Here is a 27,737-nt window from a genome sequence, read left to right as displayed (position 1 = left end):
TTATAAGTACATCATGAAGTGCCACTAGCTGATTAATACTTCCAGTTACGTTTATCTAATAAATTACAAGGGTGACAAGGACAAGAGACTCCTCAGGTCTCTAGATCAACCTGCTATATGTTTAGCTTAAATCTTTTCATAACAATATCATAAAGATGTTACGTATCCATCAGTGAAGCCAAGTGATTTCTCTGCTCCTTTACAAATACCATGGCTGAGTGTATAGCCCACCATGTGCAAGGCTCTGAGTTTAATCTGCAGCACAAGTACACACACACACACACACACACACACACACACACACACACACAGAGGACATGCACAGCACAGAATATAGATGCTAACGAAGGTCAAGAACTCCAAAGTAAAGCAATTCAAGGAGCATCTTCCACAAACACCAAGATGCAAGCTATTAAGAAAAAGGAAAGAGGGCTGGGGATTTACTCAGTGGAATAAGCACCAGCCTGGCAAGCTCAAGGTTATGAGTTTGATCCCCAGTTTAAAAAAAAAAAGGAAGAAAGAAAGAACAAGGAGACAGGAATACAGATCCCATTCTGAGCAGGGAGATAGAAGGCATTTCTGATCAGAAAGCCAGTAGAGCAGGAACTAGACTCTAAATATGTACAAGCTTTACTCTTCCTGTAAAACAGACCACAGTGACTGAGTAGTGAGGAGCTGGGGAAGAAGCAGAGGCACAGCAGGAAGAGGACCCCTTGGGGAAAGAGCAAGAACAGCTAGAGCCTCCAAACAGACCACCGAGGCCCAGCTAAGCAACCCGAGAGCCGACTTCCAATTTCTGAATGTCCTCACAGTTAAAGCAGTTTTGTGATAACTAACTTTTAAATTAGCTACTGTGTTGGATAGCAGCAGAGGGGTCACCATAGGCAGGTTGGCAGCAGGAAAAGGGGAGGAGAAAGTGGGGATGTGAGTCTCAGGAGGGCCAGGGTATCTGTTTTGCTCCCTCCTGTATTTTCATTACCTAGGCTACCACCTGGCAGTAGTGAGCACTCCTCAAGTATCTGTTATGTGAAGAGAGGTCTCCATACAACATCTTCTACTTAACAAAAGAGAGCAGAAGAGAAAAGGAAATTCTGCCCTTAAAGAATCAGGGGACAGGAGTCTTAGGAAAAGTTATTTATTTCTTGGATCTCTCCCCAAACTGCCTGCTGGCTGAACACAGGAGCTAGTGGTAACTAAAGCTACATTAGTCAGAAGCTTTCTACCAAAGCTTAGCCACTCATCTGAAAAAAGATAGGGAGCTTTATGTGTGTACTGCCCAAATAAGCAACAAGGCCTAATTAAGGGAAACGTATGTCTTTGCTAGGATTATACTTCCTTTAAAAAATGGCAGAGCTTCTAATTCATTCTTGAAAGATTGCAACTCTCTACTAAGAACCAACCAATAGCAACAACAGCAGCAACAATAAATAACCGCACTCCTACATTGGAGTAGTTTGGTATCCTCCTCTCCTTTATGTTCAGATCAGACAGTAGCTTTCCAGATGCTGATTATCATAAAATACAAACATATAAATTGCTGCCATCCTTTTAATGAGGCAAAGCTGATTTATGAATGGTTGTAACACTGGCTAGACAAAATAACAGATGGTGTACAAATAACATGAAAGCCTGCATCCCTCAAACTAACCCATGTTACCACCGAGCATTTTCTTACAATTTAAATGGGATTTCACTGCTATAGTATACATCAGTATGAAAAAAGTTTTTGAAAATTGTACCCAATCAGAAGGAGTACTCAGCTGACCCATATTTCAGAAAAGTTTGGAGGCTGGGTTCACTGTATCCAATAGATATTACACAGCATTAATTTGGAAAGGATCACATTATTACTTTGTAGTTAAGCACACTGGGAAAGAAAGTAACATACTTTTCTGTGCTTTTTCAAGCATTACAACTTTACTAATGTAATTTAGACTTGAGAAGCTAATTAAATTATGGCTGTGGTCTGCAAGCCTGAAAGCAATTATGTGTACTTTAAGTTCTTCTGTGAAAATTAAAAAGAGAAAGTCTAACATTGCTGGAACACCTTGTCCCTCAGCGGTAGCAGATGAGTGAGCTGGCGTGTGATTCTGCTAAGCAATGTGGCATTTTAGTACTGAAAAAACAGCAGTGTAGGGAGAAGTAGAGAACATACTTCTTCGTCACATGTATTTCTTTAATGTAAAAGAATGTAGAAAATAAAGTGTGATTTCTATTGACTAGAAATATGGGTGACAGGTAGGTAGTTAAAGGTAGGACACTACGGTGGTGAGAGTGTCGAGTTTAGGGCCACAAGGCTTGGTTCATATTTCAGCTCTCTCACGAGGGAGGGGGCAGCAGACCTCTAAACCTCTCACACTCTCCTCGGTTTCCTCATCTGTCAAATGGTAACAGTACCCATGTCTCAGGTGTTACGAGTATTATTATGCAAAACACGGTACATGAGATACTTGGCACAGTACCTAAAACCCTGTCACCTCTGATTAAAATGTTGCTTGTTGTGGCCATTTGTGTACTAACATTTCTCACTTACCTCTTCTTCTATGGAAATAAATTGTTCTTCCATCAGACACAGATAAAGGGTTCTCTCAATCCCAGAAGCCCCAGGATCTGTTCCTCAAATCCAATCAACCTCAGAGATGGGCCCTCTATCTCTTCCTGACATGAGGTTGTAAAATAAGGTCAGACAAAACCCAAAGAAATCCACACTTGCGGAGAGAGGCAGAGTGAGACATTAAGGGTGGTGTTCCAGCCCTGAAGCCAGCTGTGTCCCTCCAGTGAAGGTGGCTTGGCTGTGGTACCAATTCATTGCCCCACGTGTGTGGGCGCATGAGCTTCGCTATTTGCTATGAGTGGGGTTCTAACTGATCAAACTGTTACGGGGAAACCCTTGGGGAAAACACCTGTTAGTTTTACCAGTGTAATTACTTTTGTGAGGTAATGCGTCATCTGGCCTTATTTTATTAGACAGAAGGAAATAATGTAACCCTAAGTCAGACTGAGAATTGGTATAAAACTTCTATTAAACTACATGATAATTTTATGTCTTCATTCATAATAATCATGAAATTTTATTTGCACACATTTGCTAATACTGGCATAAAATAAGCAACTGAAAAACGTCATCTATCGCTTCTTTGTTATGTTATAAAATATATGCAATTTCACTAAAAGAGAAATATTCCCAATACTTGGCTCTCTAAAATATGAAACATTTATCAAAAGAAAACAGCATAGCCTGAGTTAAAAGATTAAATGCTACTAACGCAGATAACCAAAAGATCAAAGAAAAAACATAAATCCTGTATTTTTAACTGAAAAGCTGTTTATTAACTGTTAATACTAATATACTACTTAAAGTTGTGTATGTATATATATATACATATGTACAACTATATATGTACAAACACTAAATTAATTACCTCATGTTTTTAGTACAACTATTAATTAAATATCATTTCAATTATGCTAAACAACTGTACCAGACAGAAGCAGAAATGACATTCAAATAACTAATAAAAATAACTGTTGTTGTATCATAGGAAAACTAATGAACAAAATAATATGATTTCAGCTGGGGATACAGCTCAGTGGCATAGTGCCTGCCTGGCAAATGCAAGGTTGTAAGTTCAATTCCCGGTACCAAAATTAATTAATTAATTAATTAATAATAACAGTATGATTTTATTTTTTGGTAGTACTGGGGAAAGACACTGCCCTGTAGCAGTGTTGTGGGCTGCTACACTTCCAGTCCCAATTGTTTATTATTAATCTTTAAAAAATCAACAGTAGAAGAATTTTTCCTTATGTAAGTTTTTCATACACACACACACACATGCACTGGGTGGCACCAATGAAATATGCAGGTATATATATCTATATCTATAACTATATCTCCAAATTAACATCATGCATATATACCATCTAACCTCTGACCACCGTGGTTCTTCCACATTCAATGTTTCGAGTCTACTATATATAAGGTGTGATTTAAATATATGTGAATGCTTTAAGTTTTAAAAAATGTATTACAGTGAAAGACACAGTTCCATCAATCCCCTTTAAAATATTCTCCTTTACTTCAAACACACCCATCCCATCATTCTTATCATCTTCTGAAGCAAATCTGGAAGTCCTCTTTCATGAGTTTTTTTTTTTAAATCAAAACATCAGTGAATGCTACTGCCCAGCACTATCCACGAAAAAACAAGGTTCGTAATAACATTACTATGTGTCCTCTCCATCTTGTTGGACAGGTCAGGCATCATCTGGTTCTCCAAAGTCCAAATGACCACAAAAGGCAAACATTTTGAATGGATTCACAACATCCAGGCAGCCATGGTGGCACAAAAACACTCAAAGAGGAGGCCTTCCAAAACTGTTTCAGAATGCGGCAAGCATGATGGGCTAAGTGTGTTCAAAGTGAGGAAGAGGATTTTGAAGGGGAATGAATGGCAATGCATCTGTTACTGTAATAACTTTTTGAAATTGAAATATTCACTGCATTTTTGATCACACACATATATACATACATGTAAGGAAGAAACTTAAACACATTTTTGGAGGTAGACTATTCCATAAAGTCAACAGCAGCTTTAGTTGGTGACTGATACATAAGCTCAAATCATAAAATACGTGCATTGGGCTTGGGGTGGGGCGGGGCTTGTGCATCTCTGCTCACTGCCTGCTCCAGCACCTGTGCGTGGCAGGAGTGAGGGGTGAAGATGGAAGCCTGAGCACCCTGTGCAGATGTGACCTTCCACCTGATGAAGTTCAGGCAAGAGCGGGGAGTGGGGGAGGGGCACACGTCCACCTCCAGAGGCTGGGGTGCAAGGAGTGTCTGAGGCCACCAGTGGCTCTGAGTCTCACAGTGTCTCATGCAGCTTTGTAATGAGGTCAGTGGTTTGCATGGGAATTCAGATCTGGAGCTGATAACAGCAAGGGCAATCAGCACTCAAGATGAGAAACCAATCATTATGTACGCAAGGATAAGCAACTCAGACACTGGGGGTCAAGAAGGGGCACAAAGGTCATGGAGAGAGAAATTAAAGCGATGAGGCTGAAAGCCAGTCAAACCTTGGGGCACAGGCTTGGTGCTCTGTCCCTGCCTCTGCCCTTCCATAGCCGGGTGATCCTGGGCAGCACTGAGGTATTTTCTCGTCCTTGTGTTGGTATTTTTTTAAATCATACCTTATGATGTCTAACTCATTGAGATACTTCAGAGAATGAATCTGACAGTGTTTTAAAAGACAGAAACAACAATAAAATCAAGAGAGAGTTGTTTCATCGTATTCCTTTTTTTTTTTTAAAGCAGACTGAGTAATTACAATCAAATAAAAACAATTCAACAGCATTACTAGGGAAAATTACTTATTGACATAATACTGATTAAATTAAACTAATTATTTCTATACTTCTAAACAAGATAAAGGAACTACTGACAAAGTTGTAAACTCTGTAAAATTTCTGTAATTATTCAAGCAATTTTAGTTCGGTTAAAAAATCACATTTACTTAATCATTTACAAGCAGAATACATTTACTCTAATAGCTCAGTTTTTCAGACAGATACACTTAGTCTTATTTTCTTAAAGTTATCGTTCTGGAATTTATTAAAATGTCATAAATTTCTATACCTTCTCTTAAGCAATTTATAATCTTCAAAAAATAAACTATAATTCTGAATTTCAGCTTTTCTTGTATTGTAAAAAGCTTCACAGACTACACCAACTTGCCCAAATATCTCCTCTGTAAGTAGCCTTTCTCCTTCTTTCTGTCAGATTGTCAGCGTCATTTCTCTATCTGCCTCTTCATTTCCCATTTTGCTTACTAACCCTAATTCTATAGGCATTAGCTCCAATGAGTTACAGCACTGCCTGAAGTTGGCTTCACACGGCGTGGAGAGGACCTCAGCAGCTTGCCTGGGAGCCCAGGGCAGGGTCTGCTCGGTCTTTTCCAGATCGTGTCTACCTGGGTGCTCCACGCATTTTTCACCCTCGGATCTCTAACAAATAGGACTGGTCACTAAGCAACTAGAAAAGAGCGAAGTTACAGACAGAGACAGACAGACAGACAGACACAGAGACATACACAGAGACAGAAACAACACAGCCCAGGGAATCCTGGAAAAGTGTTCAGACAGGGAACATGCCCGAGAATATACAAAGCCTGAGCTGAGCTGGGAAGGGAAAGATGGAAATAAGGTAAGAAGAACCTACAGGCAGAAAAGCCAGGATGGGCAGCAGGATAAAGGCAAGGCAGAGAATTACTGAAGACCTCCAGAAGATGTTTGGTGGAGACATCAAATACGGAGTCCAGAGAGGGATGGCAAGGGCCAGACAGAAAACCTGAGGCCACATCACTAGGTAGCACTTATGACAGGGGAAGGAACCTGGATCTTGCTCTGGCCGGTACAGAGGGCTTTTAAACCCGTGCTCTGCTTCTGCAATATGTTTCTAGCACCTACATTCACAGAGAAAGAGCAATTACAAAAGTAATGAAGGATGCCCAGCAAAAGATGCAAAAGGCCTAATGGAGAGTGGTAATATAAGCATTGGTTTTTAAATATTAAAAAAAAATACTACCCTAAAACAATGCTCATATAAAAATGAGCTAGGAAGAAAACAAGGCATTAAAGAGAAAATGATAGAGAAAAGTATTCTCTGGAGCTAAAAATAAAGAGATGGATCCATGTTGGTGCCTGAGGGCATGGTACACATAACATATTCAAAAAGTGCTTATTAAAAAATACTGAAAAAAATAGTAAAATTTCTTCCAGCACTAATGTCTCCCACATTGAGTACTTCAGTGTCAGTCAGGATAACTAATGCTCAAATGTTCTCTATTTCTGAAAGCAGCTGTACGTAAGTCATGGTAAACAACAAAAGTGTAAAAGCCATTATGGGTAATTTTCCTCCATTTACTTTTAACAGCAGGTAAAATCAGCCAGCATTACAGAAATAATATCAAGAGAGTATGAAAATTGCTAATCGAAAAACAAAACAAAAGAATACATAAAGTTAAACTGACAGAACTCTTCTTCTCTCCTCTACCAGATGTGTTATCAAAAGCTGATGCTTAGAAGTATCCTGAATGTCATCGCAAACTAAGACCTCAAAAGGCGATTATCTTTTTAACCTTTCAATTACTGACCACTAAGAAGAATCTACAGCAAAGGGAAGCATCAGTGAGATGATGACCTTTTGTTCTACTGACTTTCTCTGTAAAGTCTAGAGAAGCAAGGAGACAAAAACATCAGAAGGAAAAAGACTTTAAATTGAGTATGGTAATGTAAGAGAATTTCAAATTTTTCATCCAAATTTAAAAGAAAATTGTATTAGAATCTTCTTTCTTGCAATATGAAGTAGAAATGTTCAGTGTGCTTTTCTTGGTCCCTGTCTTTTGAAGGACTCTCTCTCTCTCTCTTTCTCTCTCTCTCTCTCTCTCTCTCTCTCTCTCTCTCTCTCACACACACACACACACACACACACACACACACACACACACACACTCCTGTCCCCAGTTGCTATCCAGGCAAAAGCTTTTCACCTTCTGGCTGGACCTCTCATCCTTACACAGAGACGCCCACTACTGGCTGAGTTCTCTGCAGAGGACCCTTTGGAGAGGAAGGATGGCCATGCAGGGGACAGGGCCCTCCCAAGCTCCTGTGACACTGTCTACTTTGACCCTCCAAGTCCTTCTCTTATGGGATGCACGGCCAAGCAAGCACCTGACTATGCAGGTTTCACTGTTCGCTTTCTCATCTTTCTGCTATTTTTGATCTCCAACTAAACTCAACCGACCGCAAATGTGTCTTGTACTTCTTTATCCATTCCTGGCAATGCTCAGATGACAAATACATCCATTCAATGAATAAGCCTCACTATGTGTCAGAAAGTGCTCTACACATTCAAAACTATGGAAGGGAAAAACCAAATCTTGGTCTTCACAGAACTTATGGGAGGGCAAGAAATAATCATATGATAAACAGGTAAAATCTGTGATATTTTGGCAAACAAACCTGAGGGAAGATGAGAATGCTGTGGAAGACCTTGATGAGGAAGGAGCCACACATACAGGCACCGGGAGGGTGCAGCCACCCAGGCAGAGGGGAGGGAAGGCAGAGGCTTACAGATGTGAGGACAGCTGAGCCGTTCAGGGAACAGCAAGATGGTTCTTATTGCAGGAGAAAGAATGGGACCAGGTCAGAGACAGGACATGGAGCCAGCCATCAGCCATCCGAGTCAGACATCTCTGAATCAGAAGAGGAGTCTCAGACTGGTGACACAGTAGGGATCAACTGTGGCTTGGATTTCCAAATGCTCCTTCTGGTTGCTGCATGGCCACTTACTTACAAGGGGCCAGGGCAGAGCAGGAAGATGAGCAGCAGGAAACTGCAGTCCTCAGAGTGACAAGTGATGGTGGCCGAGACCAGGTGCTAGTGGTGCCAGTGACGGTAAAGGATCAGATTCTGATATATTTTGAATGATGTAATGATGAAATGGATGTGAGTGATAAAAGAACAAAAGAGCCAATGGCTTTTGGTCTGAACAGCAGAGAAGCTACAGCAAGGCGTGAAGACTGCTGGGAAATTAGATGCAGGTGGAAAGAAGGATGGAGTTTGCTGACAGACACAGGACTACACAATGCTTGTCACTTATTCTCGAATAACTGAGATTTGCTTTTCGCTTCATCTTAAAAGTCAGTAATCCATTACCCTCCCTACTGCTTGGCACATCACTTTCTCCCATGCACAGCTACACATTATAGGCTCAAGGGTACGAGGAAAATCAACAGCTGTTGAGTTTACCCCTTACAAAGAACGCTCTACAATTTGGGCTCATTTTCTTTGTTTTTAAATTTCATGGTAGTGGTGATGAGGAATGATTGTTTAGCTCAAAAATATCCCTGTAGTAGATGCAACTTTGTGTGAAAAGTTAGAATAGTAAATAAAAACAACTTTTTTTAAACTACCCACTTATACAAGTAATTATGTATTGTTCTTCAAACATTTATCGTGTGCCGGATATTTCCAAAGCATATATAGGACATAACACTGTTGAAACTAGATTCCTCAACTCAGGCCAAATCAGAGCACTTTTAACAAGTCAACAGAAATAAAAGTAGCTTGTGTTGGGGATTTATTAGGTAATGTCTGTTCAGTGGACCGCAGGTTTCTTCTCTGTAAAGTGAGCATATCTGGACTAGTTCATCTCGAAGGATTTTATCCAGTCTAACGTTTTTTGTTAAAGATATAAGTAGTCTTTAAAATGTTACTTCAGGAGAAAGAAAGAAAGAAAGAAAGAAAGAAAGAAAGAAAGAAAGAAAGAAAGAAAGAAAAAAAAATAAAGAAAGAAAGGAAGAAAGAAAGAAAGAAGAAAAAAGAAAGAAAGAAAGAAAGAAAGAAAGAAAGAAAAGAGATGAGACGAGAAGAGAAAGGTGCACAGCTATGAGAAGACAGATCTAAAATCATGCAAGGAAGTAGGTAGCATACATTGATTATGGAATTGTGAAAGTGGTAGGGAAAAACAGATTTGAAAACCCAGGGGGGGGGCTATGATTACAAAGATGTTTAAACATCATGCTAGTGCCATGAATTACAGGAGAGGAATATGATTTGATTTTATGGCAAGACTCACTGATTGTCAGGAACAGGCTAAAGCAGATAGAGACAACCGATGAGCAAATACACGTTACATACAGGGACGGAAACCTGTGATGTTAAAAGTGCTACCAAATCCAGCAAGTGATTCCGGCTAACATTCTTCCAAAATGCTACATAAAAGGCTGAGAGTCTGGAAATCACAGTACAGTGAGGTACACATTTGGGTGTATGTTGTGTTTATATATGTATAAGGGCCTAAATCATTCACATGGAAGAATACAATTATGTCTTCTTATTCACAAGGTATTGGTTCTAGGGTACCCCACAGATCCCCTAAAATAGATACTCAAGCCCCTTATATGAATGACTTCATCTTTGCATATAACCTACATTTAGTCTCATACATACTTTAAATCATCTCTAGACTACTTATAACATGTAATTCAACATAAATCCTACAAAAATAGTTATTATACTCTATTGTACCAGAAATAATGGCAGGGAAAATTTCTGCATAGTACTGTACACACTTAATCTTAGATAAAATGCTGAGAAGTGATACACAATCTGTACAGACGAACATGTTTTGTTTCTTTCCAAATCATCTCAGTTCAGAGTCACTGGAATCCAGACATATAGAACCCAAGAAATGAAGGGCCAACTATACTGAGAAGGAATAATTCTTCCACGATATAAATAACAGTCCTGAGTGAATGGCATACCATGAGGTTTGATGAAAATGGGAGACTCAACAATGACTTAAACTTCCAGCAGGATGCCTGGAGACACCATGAAACCATTAGCAGGAAATAAAAAGTTATGTAAGAAAAGACCTACATGTGCTGTGTGTATGTGTGTGTGTACACATGTGCGCACACACACTCTGTATATGTACAACACACAAAAACAGGATCAAAGGCTACAGCAAATCAGGACTCCACAGGAAATGTATCTGACTGAAAGTCCCTTCTGGGAAGAAGTTTCACAGCACACAGGGTACCTTCCAAGTGTCTGGGCAGTGCTGGCCCAGTCATGCGAGCCTTTCCCAGCTCTGCTGCCCTTACAAGGGGCAGGTCCTTGTGATCCGCACTGCTGAACACAGCACAGAGCACTCTTTCAGGATGGCTTCTGCTGTGTGATGGGAAGCATAGAAAAATGTGTTGAATTGCATGCCTCCAATACACCAGGATGCATTTATTGTCAACAGTGGAAAAAATCATAACAGAGATATATATTGGTTCCAAAACTTACTACAAATTATCTCCTGAATTTACACTATGACAGATTGGTATTTGCTACTGTACTATCTCCTGACTCAATTTTAAACAAAGACACCTAAGTACTATGGCTTATTTTTTAGTTTAATGCTCTATAAAAAAAAGACTGAATTACTCTTACTGACTTTGTAAACAGAAGTTTAAAAAACCTCACTCTAGCTGGGGATGTAGCTTAGTGGCATAAGCACCTGCCTGGAAAGCACAAGGTCGTAAGTTCAATCTCTGGTACAGAAAAAAAAAAAAAAAAAACCTCATTCTATAAGTGTTGAAATAGTTACATATTTACTCTTGCATATTAATAAATTATTTTACCTGCAACTGTTTATTAACTAACTCGTCTTACTGTACAGGGATACATACATTTTTATATAATGGAGAAATGCACATTTTATTTCTTAAAAGTTATTCTTGTATAGTTACAGTACGCTTTTTACATGAATTCATTTTTTCTGCAGTTAATTTCCTTATTCTTGTATAGTCACAGTACGCTTTTTACATGAATTCATTTTTTCTGCAGTTAATTTCCTTTTTAAATAATGCCACAATTTTATTTCCTGATTTTAAGGATCTAGGTATTTGTTGAATAATGACATATTTGATGAAATACTTAGAAAAAAGTCTGAAATATTAGATTTTGAATGATGTTAAAACTAAACACCTAACATGTGTTTTTTATGATGCATTAAAGAAACCAGTCTCACCTGTTTTTGATTGTAGGTTTCTTCGTGGTTCTTCAGGGGCCTCAATAAGCTGATCAGCCAGGAATACTCGAGCTTGGTCTACAGCATTCTGGACAGAATATTCTTTCTCCTTTAACTCACGTCTCAGAGCCTTTGCAAAAAAAAAAAAAAAAAAAAAAACAGAAGTTGAATTTAACTGCATGTGTTCAGTAAATAAAAGAACAGCTTCAGTTAGACGTCCTCTAACCATTCCTGTCAAAAGATGATTAATAACCAGCGTTTACGCTAAGTTGTCAGTGAAAATGTAGATTACTCAGATAAGAATGATGAAAAATATGAGTAAAAGAAAAAAGGCAGTTCCTGTAGAAATTAAATGTTAAAGAAGGAAAGAAGGAAGAAGAAAAAAAGGAAATGAAAGAAGGAAAGACTAAAACGTTAAAATATGCACCTAAGGAAATCGCTACAGTGCATTTGAACTTAAACACAATGTACTTTTAAAGTTTCCACTACTGTCAGATCTCTGAAACACAATAGTCTGCTCTAAGACACTTTTTTCTTGTAAGAGTGACAAAAAATTGCATCCAATGGAACTGAAGAAGGCAATTTCACAAGTAGAAATGAGATCTTCAGAAGTGTTTTACACTCTTTGGAATACACTAAGAAAAAAATTAAAGTACATGAAATCAAAACTAAACCAAAGAGAACACATAACTGAAACTCTCCAATTATCTTAAAATATGTTCCATCTCTCCTGCTGAGGCAATTACTATTTTTCCCTTGTGATTTTTTTCATATAAATTATGATTCTCAGAACAGCTTGTCTTTAGTACATTTATTCATTTAAGTAGAGCTAAACTTTCACCTCTTCCCTAAAATGTTTGGTGATTAAGACACTAATGGCCCAGGGTTTGAAAACAAAACATTTTCAGGGACTACTGCAAAATACGAGTAAATGAAGATTCTTCATGTGTAATTTTAACTCTGTAACTAAATCAAAATTGTTTTTGAAATTGTTATTCTCTTAATATTATGCACATCCACATCTCTGGTTCTAGTATTTATTTTTAGTGCATTTCCTTGGAAATTCACTATATGAATTGTTGGAAGTATAATTTTCTAAAATACTGCACTCCAGTCTTTCAGAGTCAGTGTAATCTTTCTTCCTGAACATGACTTTTAACAGCATGTGACCTATGTTAGGATGACAGGCTATTTGCAGGCTAAATCTTCTTACACAATCAATAAAATAAAAGAATTGAGAAAAATCAGAATAATCAGAAAAACACTAGTGTGAAGCTGAAGGAGACAGGTAAAGAGAGGTGAGATGCGCTAGCAAGGAGCAGTGAGAGGGTGAGGGCAGGATGCTACCTTGTGTGATAAGCACTGTAAATATTACAGCATTTGACTTTTAAAGTATATGCAATTATTGCCTTGATTAAAAATTCAATAGAATAAAAGTGAACAAAATCATCCATAACCTATGATAACTATAGCACACTGTATAGAATGAAATAAACTTTCTCTAAAGTCATCAAACATGGTGATTATGTCCTTTCTAGCATCTCTAAAACCAAAAGATGCCTCAGAAGGTACCGCAAGTCAATGAAATCTTTACATCAATTAATTATATCAATCAGCATGGTGTGACTATGCTGAGAGAGAATAGGGACCATGCCTCCACTAGTTCCTATTTAAGAAACACAGCTTGGGAAATTCTATGTGTGACACTCTAGGAAACAAAAAAGATTACCTCCTGGAATTTAAATTTTCTGATACACGGGGTTGTATATACATGATACCTTGGATTCGATCCTTAGCAACGCAAAAATAAAGATAAAATTTCCAACATATAGAAATTCAAGAGGCATAAGACAACTGGAAAAGTTACATTTTAAACCCAGAAATATACATACACATTTACAGGTATTGCGACAATTATTTTAACTAAGCTCATTGTATTGTTAGAGGAAGAGGCACTAGAGGAATCAAAATATGTCAAGTATTCACTTCCAAGACCACTGGAAATATAAAATAATGGTATAGGAAAAAACCAGGTTGCTTAAAAAAGAGCTGTGAAAAACAAGTGGGTATTACAGCCAAGTTATTATTTTCATGGTCAAGGGTAAACCCAAACCTAACCACTTAGTGCAAAGTAATAAAGACTCCTAAAGGGTTTGGCTAGAGTTCTTTACTGGGAAGGGAAGGACCAGGAATTCACCCACTTAAATGCAAGCTGCTGAAGAGCAGGAAGCAGCATTAGAACAACACCTCTGTGCTCTGGCTTATCCAACAGGGCGAAGAACCCACAAACAGCACTTAGAGACCTGGCACACTCACAGGTAACGAAGTGGAAGGAAACTGAAAATTGGGAGACAATGAAACACAAAGAAATGTAATCTGGAGAAGGAAATGCAGGCGGTTTGGTCCTGTTGAAGTAGGAGAACGCGGAGGGAGCACATATTTCACTGGGTGACTCCAGGAGATTCCGTGTCCACCGAACCTCGCTGGTACAGGATTCCTGACCGGAAGGTCTGGGTTACTAACAGTCCACAAAGTAATGTGTTGGAGGGGGATAAGAGAGGGACGAAGGGAAAGAAGCTCTGTCCTGGGGTCATTTTTAGAATTTCAAAAATCCAAATGGAAATGCACATTTGTCTACAGGAAGGGTATTTAGAAAACTAAACCATCAATTCCCCTTTACGCTGGAATTCTATCAGTCTAATTTGGACGCTCTCACAAGGCAGCAATTCCCTTCTCGGCCCAGATTTTCCCATCACAGTCTCCGTTTCCTCACCCCGTGTAGGCCTTCTGAGTGAGCTCCACCCGCTTGTACTGGTCAAGGAAGCATGCACTGACCCTCACCTCCTCACCCCAACAGTCTCCATCTCGTTATTCTGCTTAACTATCTCTGTGTTTTCCAGACCTCCACCTGCACTCAGCAAGGCAGATACCCAGTTGCTGTCGTGACTGTTCATTCTCTATCTTTCTCAGATCCAAGCTCCGGGACTTTTTCTGCTCTTTTTGTTGCAGTAAACAAAGCGTGCAGTTCAGTGTTATGTCTGGGAGCAGCAAAGCCTTTGGGGGGCTCATGAAATGCTTCCCAATGGAGGTGGGGCCTAAATGCAGTCTTGCAGAGATGAAGTGTTCTCCCACCAGAGGAAACAAGACAACACTCTGGGGAAGGAGGGGGAATCCCAGTGTGCACACTGGGGGGCTTGATACCTGTAAGCGCCAGCAGCTGAGGCTCATGACGCAGGCAGAGGACAGGTCATGGTTTGGCCTCTGCATGTGACACTTGGCACACAGTGGGTGATGGGAAGCCACAGAAGACCTGGACCATTAGGTTGGGGGTGACCTTTGGAATTACAGTTTTGCTTTTATAATATCACTGCCAGGTCCCCTAGGTTCATAAGGAACAAGTCTATCTCTGAGAAAGCTCCACAAGACTATTTTCCTTCCTGATCACATTAAACTCCAGCACTGCACAAAACAATGTTCTCTGAACAGCTGCTAACTGGGGAGTCCCCTAAACCCTGATATGCAGGTGCAAGAAGGCAAAGCAGCTGCAAGCAGGCAGGTCCAGACCACGCCAAGTCAACGGAAAGGCCGGGGCGCTACCCCTGATGGGAACTCACCACCTAAAATCCTAGAAAACAGCGTACATCTAATCATATCTCTTTATACTGAGCCTCGCAAATTTAATTTTGTTGCTCAATTTGTCCTATTTTAATTACATTTAATTGCATGTCAAAAGTGGATTTATCTTTCAACAGCATTACACACATAATCGTTTCGCCACCCTTTGCCTCGCGATTAGACATAAAAGAGAGACCGAATTTCCCAACCACCTGGTGAACATTAATGATAAGGTAATTAGACTGCAGTGAGGTGTTTTGTATACAAAGCTACAAAGTGGTATTCAGTTTTATACTCTGGGGTCACGTGACTTGCATATGGGCTATCGCTAATGAATCCAACATAATCTAATTGGACATTTTTCTATTTTAATTACTTTATATTTTCATCAAAAACAGTCCTGTTTCCAGACAATAACAAGCAGTGGGAGGGAGGGCCGTGGAGAAACCGGGACCTTGTGCATTGTCGGTGGGAATATTAAATGGGGAGGCCAATTGGAAAATAATTTGGCAGCTCCTCAAAATGTGAAAGAGTTCCTCTACGAACAGGCAAATGCATCCCTAGGTATATATAGAAGCTAACTAAAAATATCTACCCACATACAAACACACAAACACAGTAGGATCATTTTATAACAGCCAAAATTTGGGCACACCCAAATGTCCATTCATTGGTAAATGGAGATATAAACCAAATGTGGTCTATGTACAAAATGGAATCTCACTCAGCAGTGAAGGCAAATGGAATACTGATAAATGCTAAACATAGATGATGGCAAGAACATTTTCAATGAAAGAAGCCACACACAAAAGCCAACAATATGGGATTCCATTACTATGGAATGTCCAAACAGGCGTGCCTATTGAGAGAGAAAGAGGATAGTGGTTCCATAGGTTTGGGGGTTTGGGAAATGGAGACGATCTCCTCCTGGATATGGGCCTTTGTCTGCAGGTAAAGGGAATGTTCAACCTAATGATGATGATGATGATGATGGTTCACAAGTCTATAAACACACTGACAAGCCACTGACATGTATATGTTAGAGTGCTGAATTCTGTAACTGTATAATATCTCGGTAAAGTCATTCCTTTTCCTTGTTTGGCAGTACTAAGGACTGAACCCAGCCCCTCACACTAAGCTACTCCCCAAGCCCTTGTCTGTAAATTCCAGAGAAGGTCTCAGTGAGTCACTACTTTGCCCAGGTTGAACTTGAACTTGCAGTCTTCCTGTCTCAACCTTCCAGATTGTTGGGATTATAGATGTTTGCCAACGTGCCCATGTTGTTAAAGCAAAAAATAATGTTGTTTTTCTACTACAGGAAAAAAAAACTCTCAAAATCTTCCAGGTAATTTTTTGCTTTTCGAATTTTTATCTTCACACATTTACAAAGTAAGACAATCCTCCATGTGGAAAATGTTCAGTAATAAGATGTCTGTTCCCACTTGGCTTCCGGCTTCCTCTAAGACACCTTGTCCTGACATATTGTGGCCACACACCTCACGGAGGGTAAGGCTCAGGTCTAAATCATTTGAAATCCTCTCTAGAGCCTGCACAGACAAATACAGAAAGCACCTCATGCATACTTGGGTAAAACAAATAAAGGAAGGAATGCTTTCAGAATTAAATACAACTATGTACCATTCCAAAGTATAGCACAGCAAAATACAGAAAGCACACCAATCCTGTTTACCATCCATCAATCAAAATAATTAATGGACTCTGGTGGGTTCTCTATTATTCGAGCTATCTACCTTGCAAACTACTTATAATACTGTTTTGTTACAGTTTTCTCCTATTATCTGTCACCTAGCTGAATTATTTTGGCCCACTTCTAGTATATACTTTGTTACTAGAAAATTATCTTTTCCCTCCCTAGATCAACATGAAACTAATCTCACAGCAGGGGTGTTATGGGCTTCTCCCTTTTCCCCATACTATAACTCAGAAACTAGTTCAAGAGGGCATTGTTTCAAAACTAAAGTCAGTTAGTAGAACTAGTATGTGTATCACTACCACGTATCAAACATATTACAAGGTAATGACTCAAAGCCATTGATTTTTCATGATTGGATGGGTTGATCGGTTCTTCTTCTGGGGCCACCTGGGATACTCCTGAGGCTGCAGCTTGAATGGGGTTGGAGGATAACTTGTGAGTCTGGAAAGGTGGCCTCCTCCACAGGGCTGAAATTATCGCTGTCTACTGGCTGGAGCCACTGGTTTCCATTTAGATACACAGTCCCTATTTGACCAGCAGGCTGGACTGCGTTTCTGCAAAGCACAGTGGTTCCTGTTCCTACTGGATCTCATTAAGTCACAGGCTCTAGAACAGCTCTGTTAAACAATCCTCCACAACCACAGAAAGGTTCCAAAACGATCCTATCCAAGGGGGAACCATGATTATATGTGGTCACTTGACACTTGACGTGTGGCAAGCAGAACTCAGAAACTTAATTGTGATTTAAATTACAATCTAAATCGTCACCTGTGGCTAAGGAGAACAACTTGGACAGTGTTGCTCTCAAGTTTGTGCAACATCTCTGTCACATTCTATTTCTTGACGTAAGTTGTAAAACTCAAGAGAATGGAGAAATATGTTCTGTCAGTTAGAGGAGCCATGGTGTCCCTCTGTACAAGAGTTTGGATCCTGGGAGACATGATTCATTATTATAACATTCTACACAGGAAAAGCGAAAAGGAGAGGATGACTTAAGGTTGGTAAGGTAAGGAAGACAATGATGTGGGAAAAAAAAAAAAGACCTAAACACCTAAAGATCCTGCGAAAGAGGCATTCTTGGCAGAAGGAACAGAAAGTGCAAAGACCCTGAAGCAGATCTAAGAGTGTCCAGCTTGGACATGGTGCTGTTAAGAGTTGATGGGGTGAAGGAAAGGGTTACTGCTTTTATAAAAATGTTTTAATACCAAAAGCTAGAGGAGAAAGAGTTGCAGTTGACTGGAGAGGCACCGAGCAGCTATTGGCTTCTTTATGTAGCAGACATCCACTAACTTTACTACTCACAGCTGGATGCTCAGCTAACAATGTGCTTGTGTGACAACCTGTCACAAAGTCACCCAGCTTTATTGCTATTGTTCTGACGCACTTGGCCCCCAAAAAACTCTTGCTGAAACGTAGTTGCCAATGTAACAGCGTTGGGAGATGAGACCTTTAAGAGAGATGAGTGTCTTTCCTTCAAGACTGGATTAGTTCCCACCTAAATGGCTTCATTCTTACAAGGGCCAGGTGCTCTAAAGAGGTCAGCTCCTTGGCTCTCACACACACTCACATGGCTTTCTGCTTCCTCCATGAGCTGACACAGGCTGAGGCCCTCATCGGATGCAGTCACCTGATTGTCAACTTCCTTGCCCCAGAACTAAGAGCTGATTATACCATATTTCTTTATAAATTACCAGTCTTGAGTACTCTTGAACAGCAACAGAAAATGGACCAAGACACTGTTCTACCAAATAGCTGCAAAGACCTTCAGTCACGCTCCCACATGACAAATGTGCAAAATCAAGCTTTGGCTACAAACAGAACAGTATCAGCTCTAATGAGAAGGAAGATGCAAAATACTTTCCAAGGGAAAACAAGTATTGTATTTTTAAACTGGCACACTCTGAGGTGTTCAGAGGAAAGAGATTTAACCCCAGATACCTCGAGCCACAAATGATAAGCAAAGAAACATAACAATTATTTCGTGGCAATAAGAAATCCTTTCTTCCATCCTAAGGGAGCTACGATCCCAGTCTATAGGACACTTAAGAATCTAAAGGAGAGAAGAATAAATAATGCCTAAGTGTCACAGATCTCACAGAACAGTACAAATCGAGCCCAGGGTCCTTACTATGTACAAATACACAAAGGAGGAAGGGAGATCAAGTTTCTCAAAACACGCGGGCATCCCAAAGCCACGGAAACTGTGTGTTGCAAAAGAACTGGAATTAAAGGTAATAGGAGAAAAGCAACTCAAGAAGCCAGAATAAACATAAGAAAGTTAACCTGGTCTGTAGTGTTGAGTATCTTCTTTGGCTTTGATTTCTACTTTTGTTTTGTTGCCTGTTACAGGCCTTATATACATACGCCCACTTCAACTGAGTGGTGCCCTGGAATGTCAGATGAGCAGCTAAAGTCAGAGTCTTCTTGCTTTCCTTTGTTTCTTCTTCCTTTTTTCTTTCTTTTGGCACATCAATTTTTTAATTAGAAAGCTCTTCTTCTTTCCATGAGTCCTGCACCGAACCGCTTTAAGAGGTCAGCCCTTCCGCTTATTTGACCTCCCCAACTCTTTCAAACTCAGCATGGGGCTAGCGGTGTTCTTCTGAGCAACAGCCAGAATAAATTGCTTCTTTTTTTTTTTTTTTTTTTGTGTGTGTGTGTGTGTGTGTCTTTTTCCTTTTTATCGGTACCGGGGATCGAACTCACGACTGCCTGCTTTACAAGGCAGGTGCTTATGCCGCTAGCTAAATCCCCAGCCCCCAAATAAATTGCTTCTTATCCAACTCTAAATGTCTACAGAGATGCCTGAATATCATTTAATAGTATGAGAACACTTCTCCATGTAGGCACACTCAACGTGAGGTCCTGCACTCCTGTCCTTTAACTTCTCTGCATATGAATAATAGTGCTCCTTCTATTAATTTCATAGGTGGAACAGGGAATATTATAGAATATTACATTATTATTAAGATGATGTTAAGCCTTACAATCATTCTCAGTCCTGTCCAAGACTAAACTGATTCCAAGTCTCTGCTGGATGTTACTTGTTGCTACAGTTTGGAAGTATCCCGCCAAAAGTTATACCAGAGGCCTGGTCACAGTCTGTGAGGGTACTGGAGATGAGGCCCTGTGTTAGTCACCTTTCTAGAGCTCGGACAAAATATCTGGTATGTACAACTTAGAAGAGAAGAGTTTTATTTTGGCTCACAGTTTCAGAGACTTTAGTCCATGGTACGCTGGTTCCCAGGGAGGAAACATGAGAGCAGGAGCCACAGGAGCAGAAGGCTGCTCACTTCACGGGAGAGAGTGGGGGAAGCCAGAGAGGAAACGGGGTGAGGATAACACATACCCTACGAACCTCCCCCCAGTTACCTGCTTTCTTTAATTGGGCCCCATTTCCAAATCTGCCCACGGAGCTATGAAGCTGTCAACTGATTATACCACTTAGTAAGACTTGTGACCCAGTCTCTTCCCCACAGCCTGTCAGCTGGCAATGAAGAAGTCTTTAGCACAATGAGTCTTTTTGCAGGACATTTTAGATGACAAGCATGACAGGCCCAGTGGCAGGAAGTTAAATAATCAGGGGCATACCTCTGAAGGGGCTATTGAGACCCTAAAAGAGTCTAAAAGGCGAGCAACGCTCTTCCACCACATGCTCCTGCCATGATGTACTGTGCCACCACAGGTCTAAAGCAACAGTTTCAAGTAACCACAAACCAAACCTCTAAAAGTGAGTCAAACCTTTCTATTTTATAAGTTTCTTATCGCTGGTATTTTGTTACAATGACAGAAAGCTGTCTAATATACTTGTGTGGAAAAGTTTGAGCTATTTTCTTTACAGGTTTGCATAACTCATACCAGTTCCTAAATAACATCATTTGGATTTTAGATGTCTCCCAAAGGTCACATGCTGGAGACTTGGGGCACTATTGGGAGGTGGTAAAACTTTGAGCAGATGGAACCTATTTAGGTCATTGGGCACATGCTCTTAAAGGGAATACTAAGACCATAGTCCTATTCTCTTTCTTTATATCCTGATCCTTGTGAGCCAAGAAGCTTTATTCCATCACATGTTCCCACCATGATGTTCAATGTCCCCAAAGGCCTCAAAATAACACAGCAAACCAACCATGGACTAAAACCCCTGAAACCATAAGCTAAAAAATTCCTTCCCTCTTTTTAAGTTAATTATCTCAGGTATTTTGTCATAGCATTGGAAAAATAACACATCAGTCTTTCATTAGTAAAAATTGAACTTCATGAATTTAATTCTTTTAAGGAATAAATTTTTAATTATAAAAAAAGAAGTATGTGATTCTCCAAGTCTAAACCAAAATACTTAGTAAACAGAACATTACGTTGCAAAATACATGTGTCACTTACAAAGAAATGTATATATCATGCACTTTTGGAGTCAACTGGTTTCAGAACAGAACAATGAGCCAAATCTGGGGCAAAAATGGTCAGCTAGATCATGTGATGTAGGTGACTTTGATACAAACAGCAAATTTCTTCAAGTTGCGAGTTGAACAAGTTGTAGATAACTTTTTCTCTATCCTAAGCATAACTAAACCAAACCTATCCACCCAATTCTCCACCTCTTAGACAGGAAAGAAGCCTGAGGCCAGCATCTCATACACTAAATCAGCTTTTAAGATTTCCCTACTGCCAGGAGGCACCTCCATTCCAATGCCAACAATACAAGGTCCAACAAAAAAGAGAGACAAACACAAGACCCCATCAGCAGGGAGGCCACCAAGCTGTACTTTCATAGGTTGCCAGAGGCAGAAAATTGATTCAGGGGAAATAGGCTGGCAGTATGTCATGAGTCATTACTATGGTCACAGGGTGTGAATCAAGACTCTTACTTTTGGGATAGTTCCCAAGAAAATACAGCAAAAATGGCTACGAACAGAAATGTGCTCATTCCAACATTATTTATGATTTCTAAAAATCCAAAGCAATTTAAAATACCCAACACCTGGAAAATATTTACGCTAACTATGGCACAGCCACATTGGGGACCATTATGTAACTTGGAGAACTTACTATAATAATGACCACTGGGCTATGGGAAGAAAGTGTGACATGAAGTTGAAAGTGAATGAGACAGGATAAAAACTGAGCCCTCATTAAAGCCGAAACACAAACATACAAAGGATAAGTAAGGCAAAAGGAAAACGGTCATATTACAGTGGTAAAATTATGGCCAATATCTTTGTTTTTTATTTTTAAAAAAAGTCTGACATGTTATTATACTTAAAAATTATATTTTAAAAGAAGAATACCTAATAGAACCGGAGATTTAGCTCAGTGGCATAAGCACTGCCTAGCAAGCACAAGGTCATGAGTTCAATCCCTGGTACCAAAAAAAACCAAAACAATACTTAATAAAATGGACCATATTATTCATTGAAGAGGCTACTATTTTTTTTAAGCAAATCAAATCCAGAGACACTCTATTACTCAAGTAGATCTCCAGTCCTCTTACATTATTTTTTAAATTTTGAAGCAAGGTCTAGGTAAGTTGCCCAGGCTGACCTCAAACCTGCAATCTTCTTGCGTCAGCTTTCTGAGCAGCTACGATTAGGAATAATCATCATCATATCCAACTATTACTTTTTTAAATATAATTTTAAAAATTAATTAATTTTTCTTTGTCTTTATTTTTAATTGATAACTGAAAATGTATATATTTCATCTTAAGCAACATCAAAACAACATTATTGTTTTGAAATATTCATGCATTATGCGAGGGCTAAACTGACCTAATCCCCATATGCATTATCTCACATACTCAAAATGTTTTGTGTGGTGAGAACACTTAAAATGTACTCTCTCAGCAATTTTCAAGAATACATTGTTATTAATTATATTCACCATGTTGCAAAACAGAGCTCTTGAACAAATTACTAAAGAACCACATTATTGAAAATTAAAAATGTGTTTCAGAAGTCCACTTTTTACATCCACAATAATTATGAAACCGGTTATGTTTTACTTCAGTGAAGCTAACTTTGTTTATAAAATGTAATGCATAACAATAGAGTTGCCAAATAAGTGATTTCATATGTTTGAGCTACACTCTGTTAGGAATCTTAACTCATGTTAAATTCCGGTAGAGGCGAAGCACGGGCATGGGGAGTGTTTATTAGCATTTGACAGACAAGTACAATAAGAAGTGATGTTTTAGAAGCTATCTTAATAATCAGGGGCTGGGGATTTAGCTCAGTGGCATAAGCGCCTGCCTTGCAAGCAGGCAATCGTGAGTTCGATCCTTGGTACCGATAAAAAAGACAAAAAAAAAAAGAAGCTATCTTAATAATCATAGATATGTTAATTCATTTTCCCTCATATAAAAACTTTTCCTCCTCTTGAATTGGGCGATGTAAGCAGTATCAAGCCAGGAAAAAGGTAATCTCTTCACTGACTATAGTGTTAGAACTACAATTGGGTTGATAGACTTTCTCGTGCTTCAATTGCTTCAAGTAATTAAAATTATTTCCATTCAGAGTAAAATATCATTGCTTATATTTCCAAGTGCATATTATCTTTATTAAGCATTCAGCTATTTTTAAATAGAAATATTTTCTAAATGTTATATTCTTTGGTCTGTAAACAAGTGAGGAATATCCCCACCAAAAGATATTCCCTTTGGAGTATTTCGCTCAGTGAACATTCAACAAACACTTAAGAGAGCTCCTAGAGGCTGAGGTGTAGACCATGAATGATAAAAATAAGTAAGTTCAGTTACTAGATGATAAATTCTAGGGATAATAAGCAGTGGAACTGGGCAGAGAGATGAGTAGCTCATGCAAGGTGGTTGCAGCTCAGTTGAGCAATCCTAGCTGGCTGTGCTGGGATGATGCCATAGGGCAAGCGTGGAAAGATATGAGTGAACTAACCATGTGGACACCAAGGACACAGCATTTTAGGTACTGACACGGCATTGTGACTGAAAGCATAGCAAGAGACGGCATGGCTGAAACCAGTATGTAACAGACAGCAGCAAGAGATCAGATGAACAAGGTGTGCATGAGAGATACGGCAAGCTGTGTGGGGCTTTGCAGGAGCCTCTGAGAACTGGGGCTCTTCCTGTGAATCAGAAGGGAAACCACTGCAGAGTCGGAGTTATTTTAACAGGAACACTCTGGCTGTGCAGAGAGATCGATGCATAGTAAGAGTAGCAGATTCAGATTCTGTGCTTTGAACAGAGAACAAAGAAGACTTTCTAACAGCCTAAATATGAGAGCAAGACTGGATAGAAGGTGATTATGACTTTTTACCTAATCAACTAAAATAGGATTCCTACCAAGCAAAACAGGGAAACCTGTGTACAAGTCTGAAGGGTCAGTTGAAGTGTTTAGCCACATGAAGTGGGACAGACATGTCCATGAGACTCTCAAGGAGAGGTGACACATAAACACATACATATTTGGGAGAAGCTGACTTACAGAACCTAAGCCCAGGAAAGAAAGAGTAAAAGACTCTGGCACACCTTGACCCTTGGTGCAACCCAATTTCAGTAGACAGGGGAGAGAAAAGAAGACTGAGATGGTCCAATTAGTGGAATAATGAGATAATCAGGCGAGGGTGACATCCTGGAAGCAAAGAGACAGCACAGAGAACAGTGCACAAGTCACCAGGATTGACAGATAGACAAGGCAAGTCACAGAGGAGCGTGTAACTCACAGTGGGTCTTAGCATGGCCAACTTGAGGCACAGGATGCTTCAAGTATGCACCCATTCATTATTTAAAAATTGTTATGTTTTACCTGTGCCACTGCAGATACATTAATGTACTAGAGACATGTGGCCGGGGCTGCATAGCTGCAGAGTGAAATTGCAGAGCCCCTTGTCCAAATATTATTAAGAATTTCAAGATGGCAGCAACAAAACATTCGGCCAAGTGCAGGGCCCTTCTATGAACAGGACCCAGCACAACTGCACAGAAGGCCCAACAAGCTGCACCCATACCGTAACAAATTAGAGCCAGTTCTGATACAGGAGGCTTTGAGCTTTTGGTTCAAAAAAGCTCTTAGTTGTTTACTGGAGAATATAAGAAAGAAAATGATACCAGCTTAAGGAGAATCAGTTTACAATTTACCTTTTTCTCCTCAACTTGCTTTCAATGCTAAACCAGCATAGATGGATTCGAAGTCATTATAGTATGACAGCAAAAAGGGCAGAAGAGTCATTAAATTTGATAGCACCAATAAAACTACGTGAAAAAGAGAAGGAAAACAGGCTCAGTTCCCATCAGTATGCAGACAAAATGTTTTATAAAATCTCCCTCAGTGCCATGGAAGTTTTGGTTCATGTTCCTAGATGAACAGCTAATACACAAATTCCTTTTTTTTCTACTTTACTAACATCAGAAATAGCACCTAAATCCGAATACTATGAATGCTACAACCAAGATAGGAACCCTACAGCTTCTTGCAGTAATGAAACAACTTTCTTGCCCATACTCTAAAATACAGGGACACAAATATGTATCCCTTCCTCCAGGCGATGCACGCAGCATCCCCCATCATCAATCCCGTCACATGCTGATCTTGTGTGCCCCTTCGCCTTCAGCCTCACACTAAGCTAACGAAGGAGGCAGCTGTGCACACCTCGTGTTCTGTGACACATTCTAAGATGTGTGGTGGCTAATCTGCAGGATTTTCTCACGCAGGATTTTAGACAATATTCTTCACTGATGTCTTACTTATACCAAATTCTCCTTAGAACAAAGGCTTCTTACTCTTGTGGACTGTCCACCCATCTTCTAAGCACAGTCATGACTCATCCACATCCCCCTGGCCACTTGCCCAACCCTATATACTATAGGGCTTTTCATATCTACCATAGCTACCTGTTGTCAGGCCTGTCCTGCGGCTTGCTAGGTAATGAGCTTGGTGACAGCGAAAATCATTGTGCTACTGATGCATGCTCAATACCTAGCGAAGCACACAGCAAACAGCAGGTGCAGTGCAGAAGGTTCCTGAGTGTAAATGAACAGTGAGCTAAAAGAAACTGTCTCTGGGTTAAATTAGGACTGTGCTGATTGGTTTCATAGACTTCTGCTTCTTGGCTACTTTAACTGTTCAGTCATCATTTTCCTCTCCAAGAATGGCTGTGATTAGGCTCCCTGGTCACTGTCTAAACATGAATATCCTGTGGCCCTTGGGAGTGAGATTCCGGCTCTATCAGGTGGGGGTGAGGGGGTCCCAGGTGCAGACAACTGGATCAGTTGTGGCAGGCAGGAGCTGCTGTGTGTAGACTGCATGTTAATACCAGCTTTCTGAACACACTTGTGTGTATGGTCAGAATGCAGGTGCCAAGGATCAGAGGAAAATTAATTTTTTAAAAATTTTAGATAAAGGCCAATTTCCCACCATAGGTTACCTCATAACATATCAAGACCTTAAAATTAACAGGTTTGTGTGCAGGTTCTTGGATCATTTTAAGAGAGGTTTAAAAGCTCTGTATACACCCACAGAGCCTAAATTTAATGGTAAGGTGCTGCTGTGTTAAAGACAGTGTGAGAATTAGTTATTTTAATGAAACTTGGCAATCATTTAAAGCCCACATGTCCTAACTTATATAATAAGACTTGAATATTATGCATTAAATTAAGTAAAGGACAGAGTAGCCCTCTGGGAAAGAACACACATAAAAGAAATTATACCTGAAACATGAACTTTAATTATTTTTGGTGATTTGCTTTTCTAAAACCAACATGCATTTGTTTTAATCAAAGAAAAGGTGTTAGAACATTAATAACTGCCCCTACATAACTCAGTATTTATTCTCCTATGCAAATAAAGTGTGAATTGCACAGTACTGCATTCCACCCTTATTCAGACTTAAGAGTATCTGACTGAACTGAAACCACAGTGCTACATATTCTTAGTATTTGTTTTTTACTTTATTTAGCTAATTAGTATGTATGTGTAGTACATGTTTGCGATTTTTGTGTAGGGTTGGGTACATGTACACCACACATGCCAATACCTTTTCTTCACTCCTTATCGCTCCCCTCCCTCTGCCTTCCTCTATCTTTGATCCTTTTCTCCTCTGGAAAGACTTACCTCCCTGTTTCCTATCACCTATGTTTTATTTCGCTCCTTATTTGTACTCTGAATTTCTCCTACCATAGAAACCATGTGATATTTAAACGTGTGTCTGAATGATTTTCACTTAACACTGTGGTCTCAAGGTGCATCCGTTTTCCTACAAATGACTCAAGTTTATCTTCCCTTGTGCCTGAATGCTACTCCACTGTATGTACAAGCCATTTATCCACTTATCTGCTGATGGATATACAGGCTGCTTCCAAGATTTAGCTGGTGGTGCTGTAACCATAGGCATGGATGTATCACTGTAGTAAGATGTCATTTCAAATTAATGCTAGTGTATTACATATTTACATACTAACTAGCACCACACATTAGTACTATATACAATTATAGGTGATCTGTAAATAAGTGTTGATTGACAATCTACATTCTTGAGAACAAAGCTATACATAAGTGATCTCACTTTATAAAAACCTCTAAAATAAATCTAAAACTTTTACTTAAGTTAATAGAATATTCAACTTTACCTGCTCATTTTAGAACTTATTAAAATCCCTACATATTGTAAAGTAGTGGTCTATTTTAACATCTGAAGGAATTCAACATGTATGACTGTACAGTTTACTTCTAGATAGGACTGGGGTCCAACGTAACAGGTTACTTCTAGATAGGACTAGGGTCCAGTTATGTTGAGGTGAACTGGGCTGTACACAATAGTCATTAATATAGTTTAATTGAATGTTTTACATAATTTTATTTTACT

General features: G+C 39.5%; 1 protein-coding gene across 10 annotated transcripts in view; it reads right to left on the bottom strand.

Annotated features, from left to right (window-relative positions):
• The window catches only part of Utrn (utrophin), a 502,327-nt gene that overhangs the window by 107,893 nt on the left and 366,697 nt on the right, over positions 1–27,737 (bottom strand). For all 10 annotated transcript variants that reach the window (XM_023563244.2, XM_063233434.1, XM_063233436.1 and 7 more), the window contains one exon: positions 11,582–11,711. In XM_023563244.2, coding sequence (XP_023419012.2) covers positions 11,582–11,711 — 130 coding nt within the window. The remainder of the gene's footprint in view (positions 1–11,581; positions 11,712–27,737) is intronic.

Source organism: Cavia porcellus, unplaced genomic scaffold (assembly GCF_034190915.1).
Source record: "Cavia porcellus strain 051 isolate PalLab524CR breed Dunkin Hartley unplaced genomic scaffold, mCavPor4.1 scaffold_22, whole genome shotgun sequence".
Classification (NCBI taxonomy): domain Eukaryota; kingdom Metazoa; phylum Chordata; class Mammalia; order Rodentia; family Caviidae; genus Cavia; species Cavia porcellus.
This window is presented reverse-complemented; position numbering and strand designations above follow the sequence as displayed.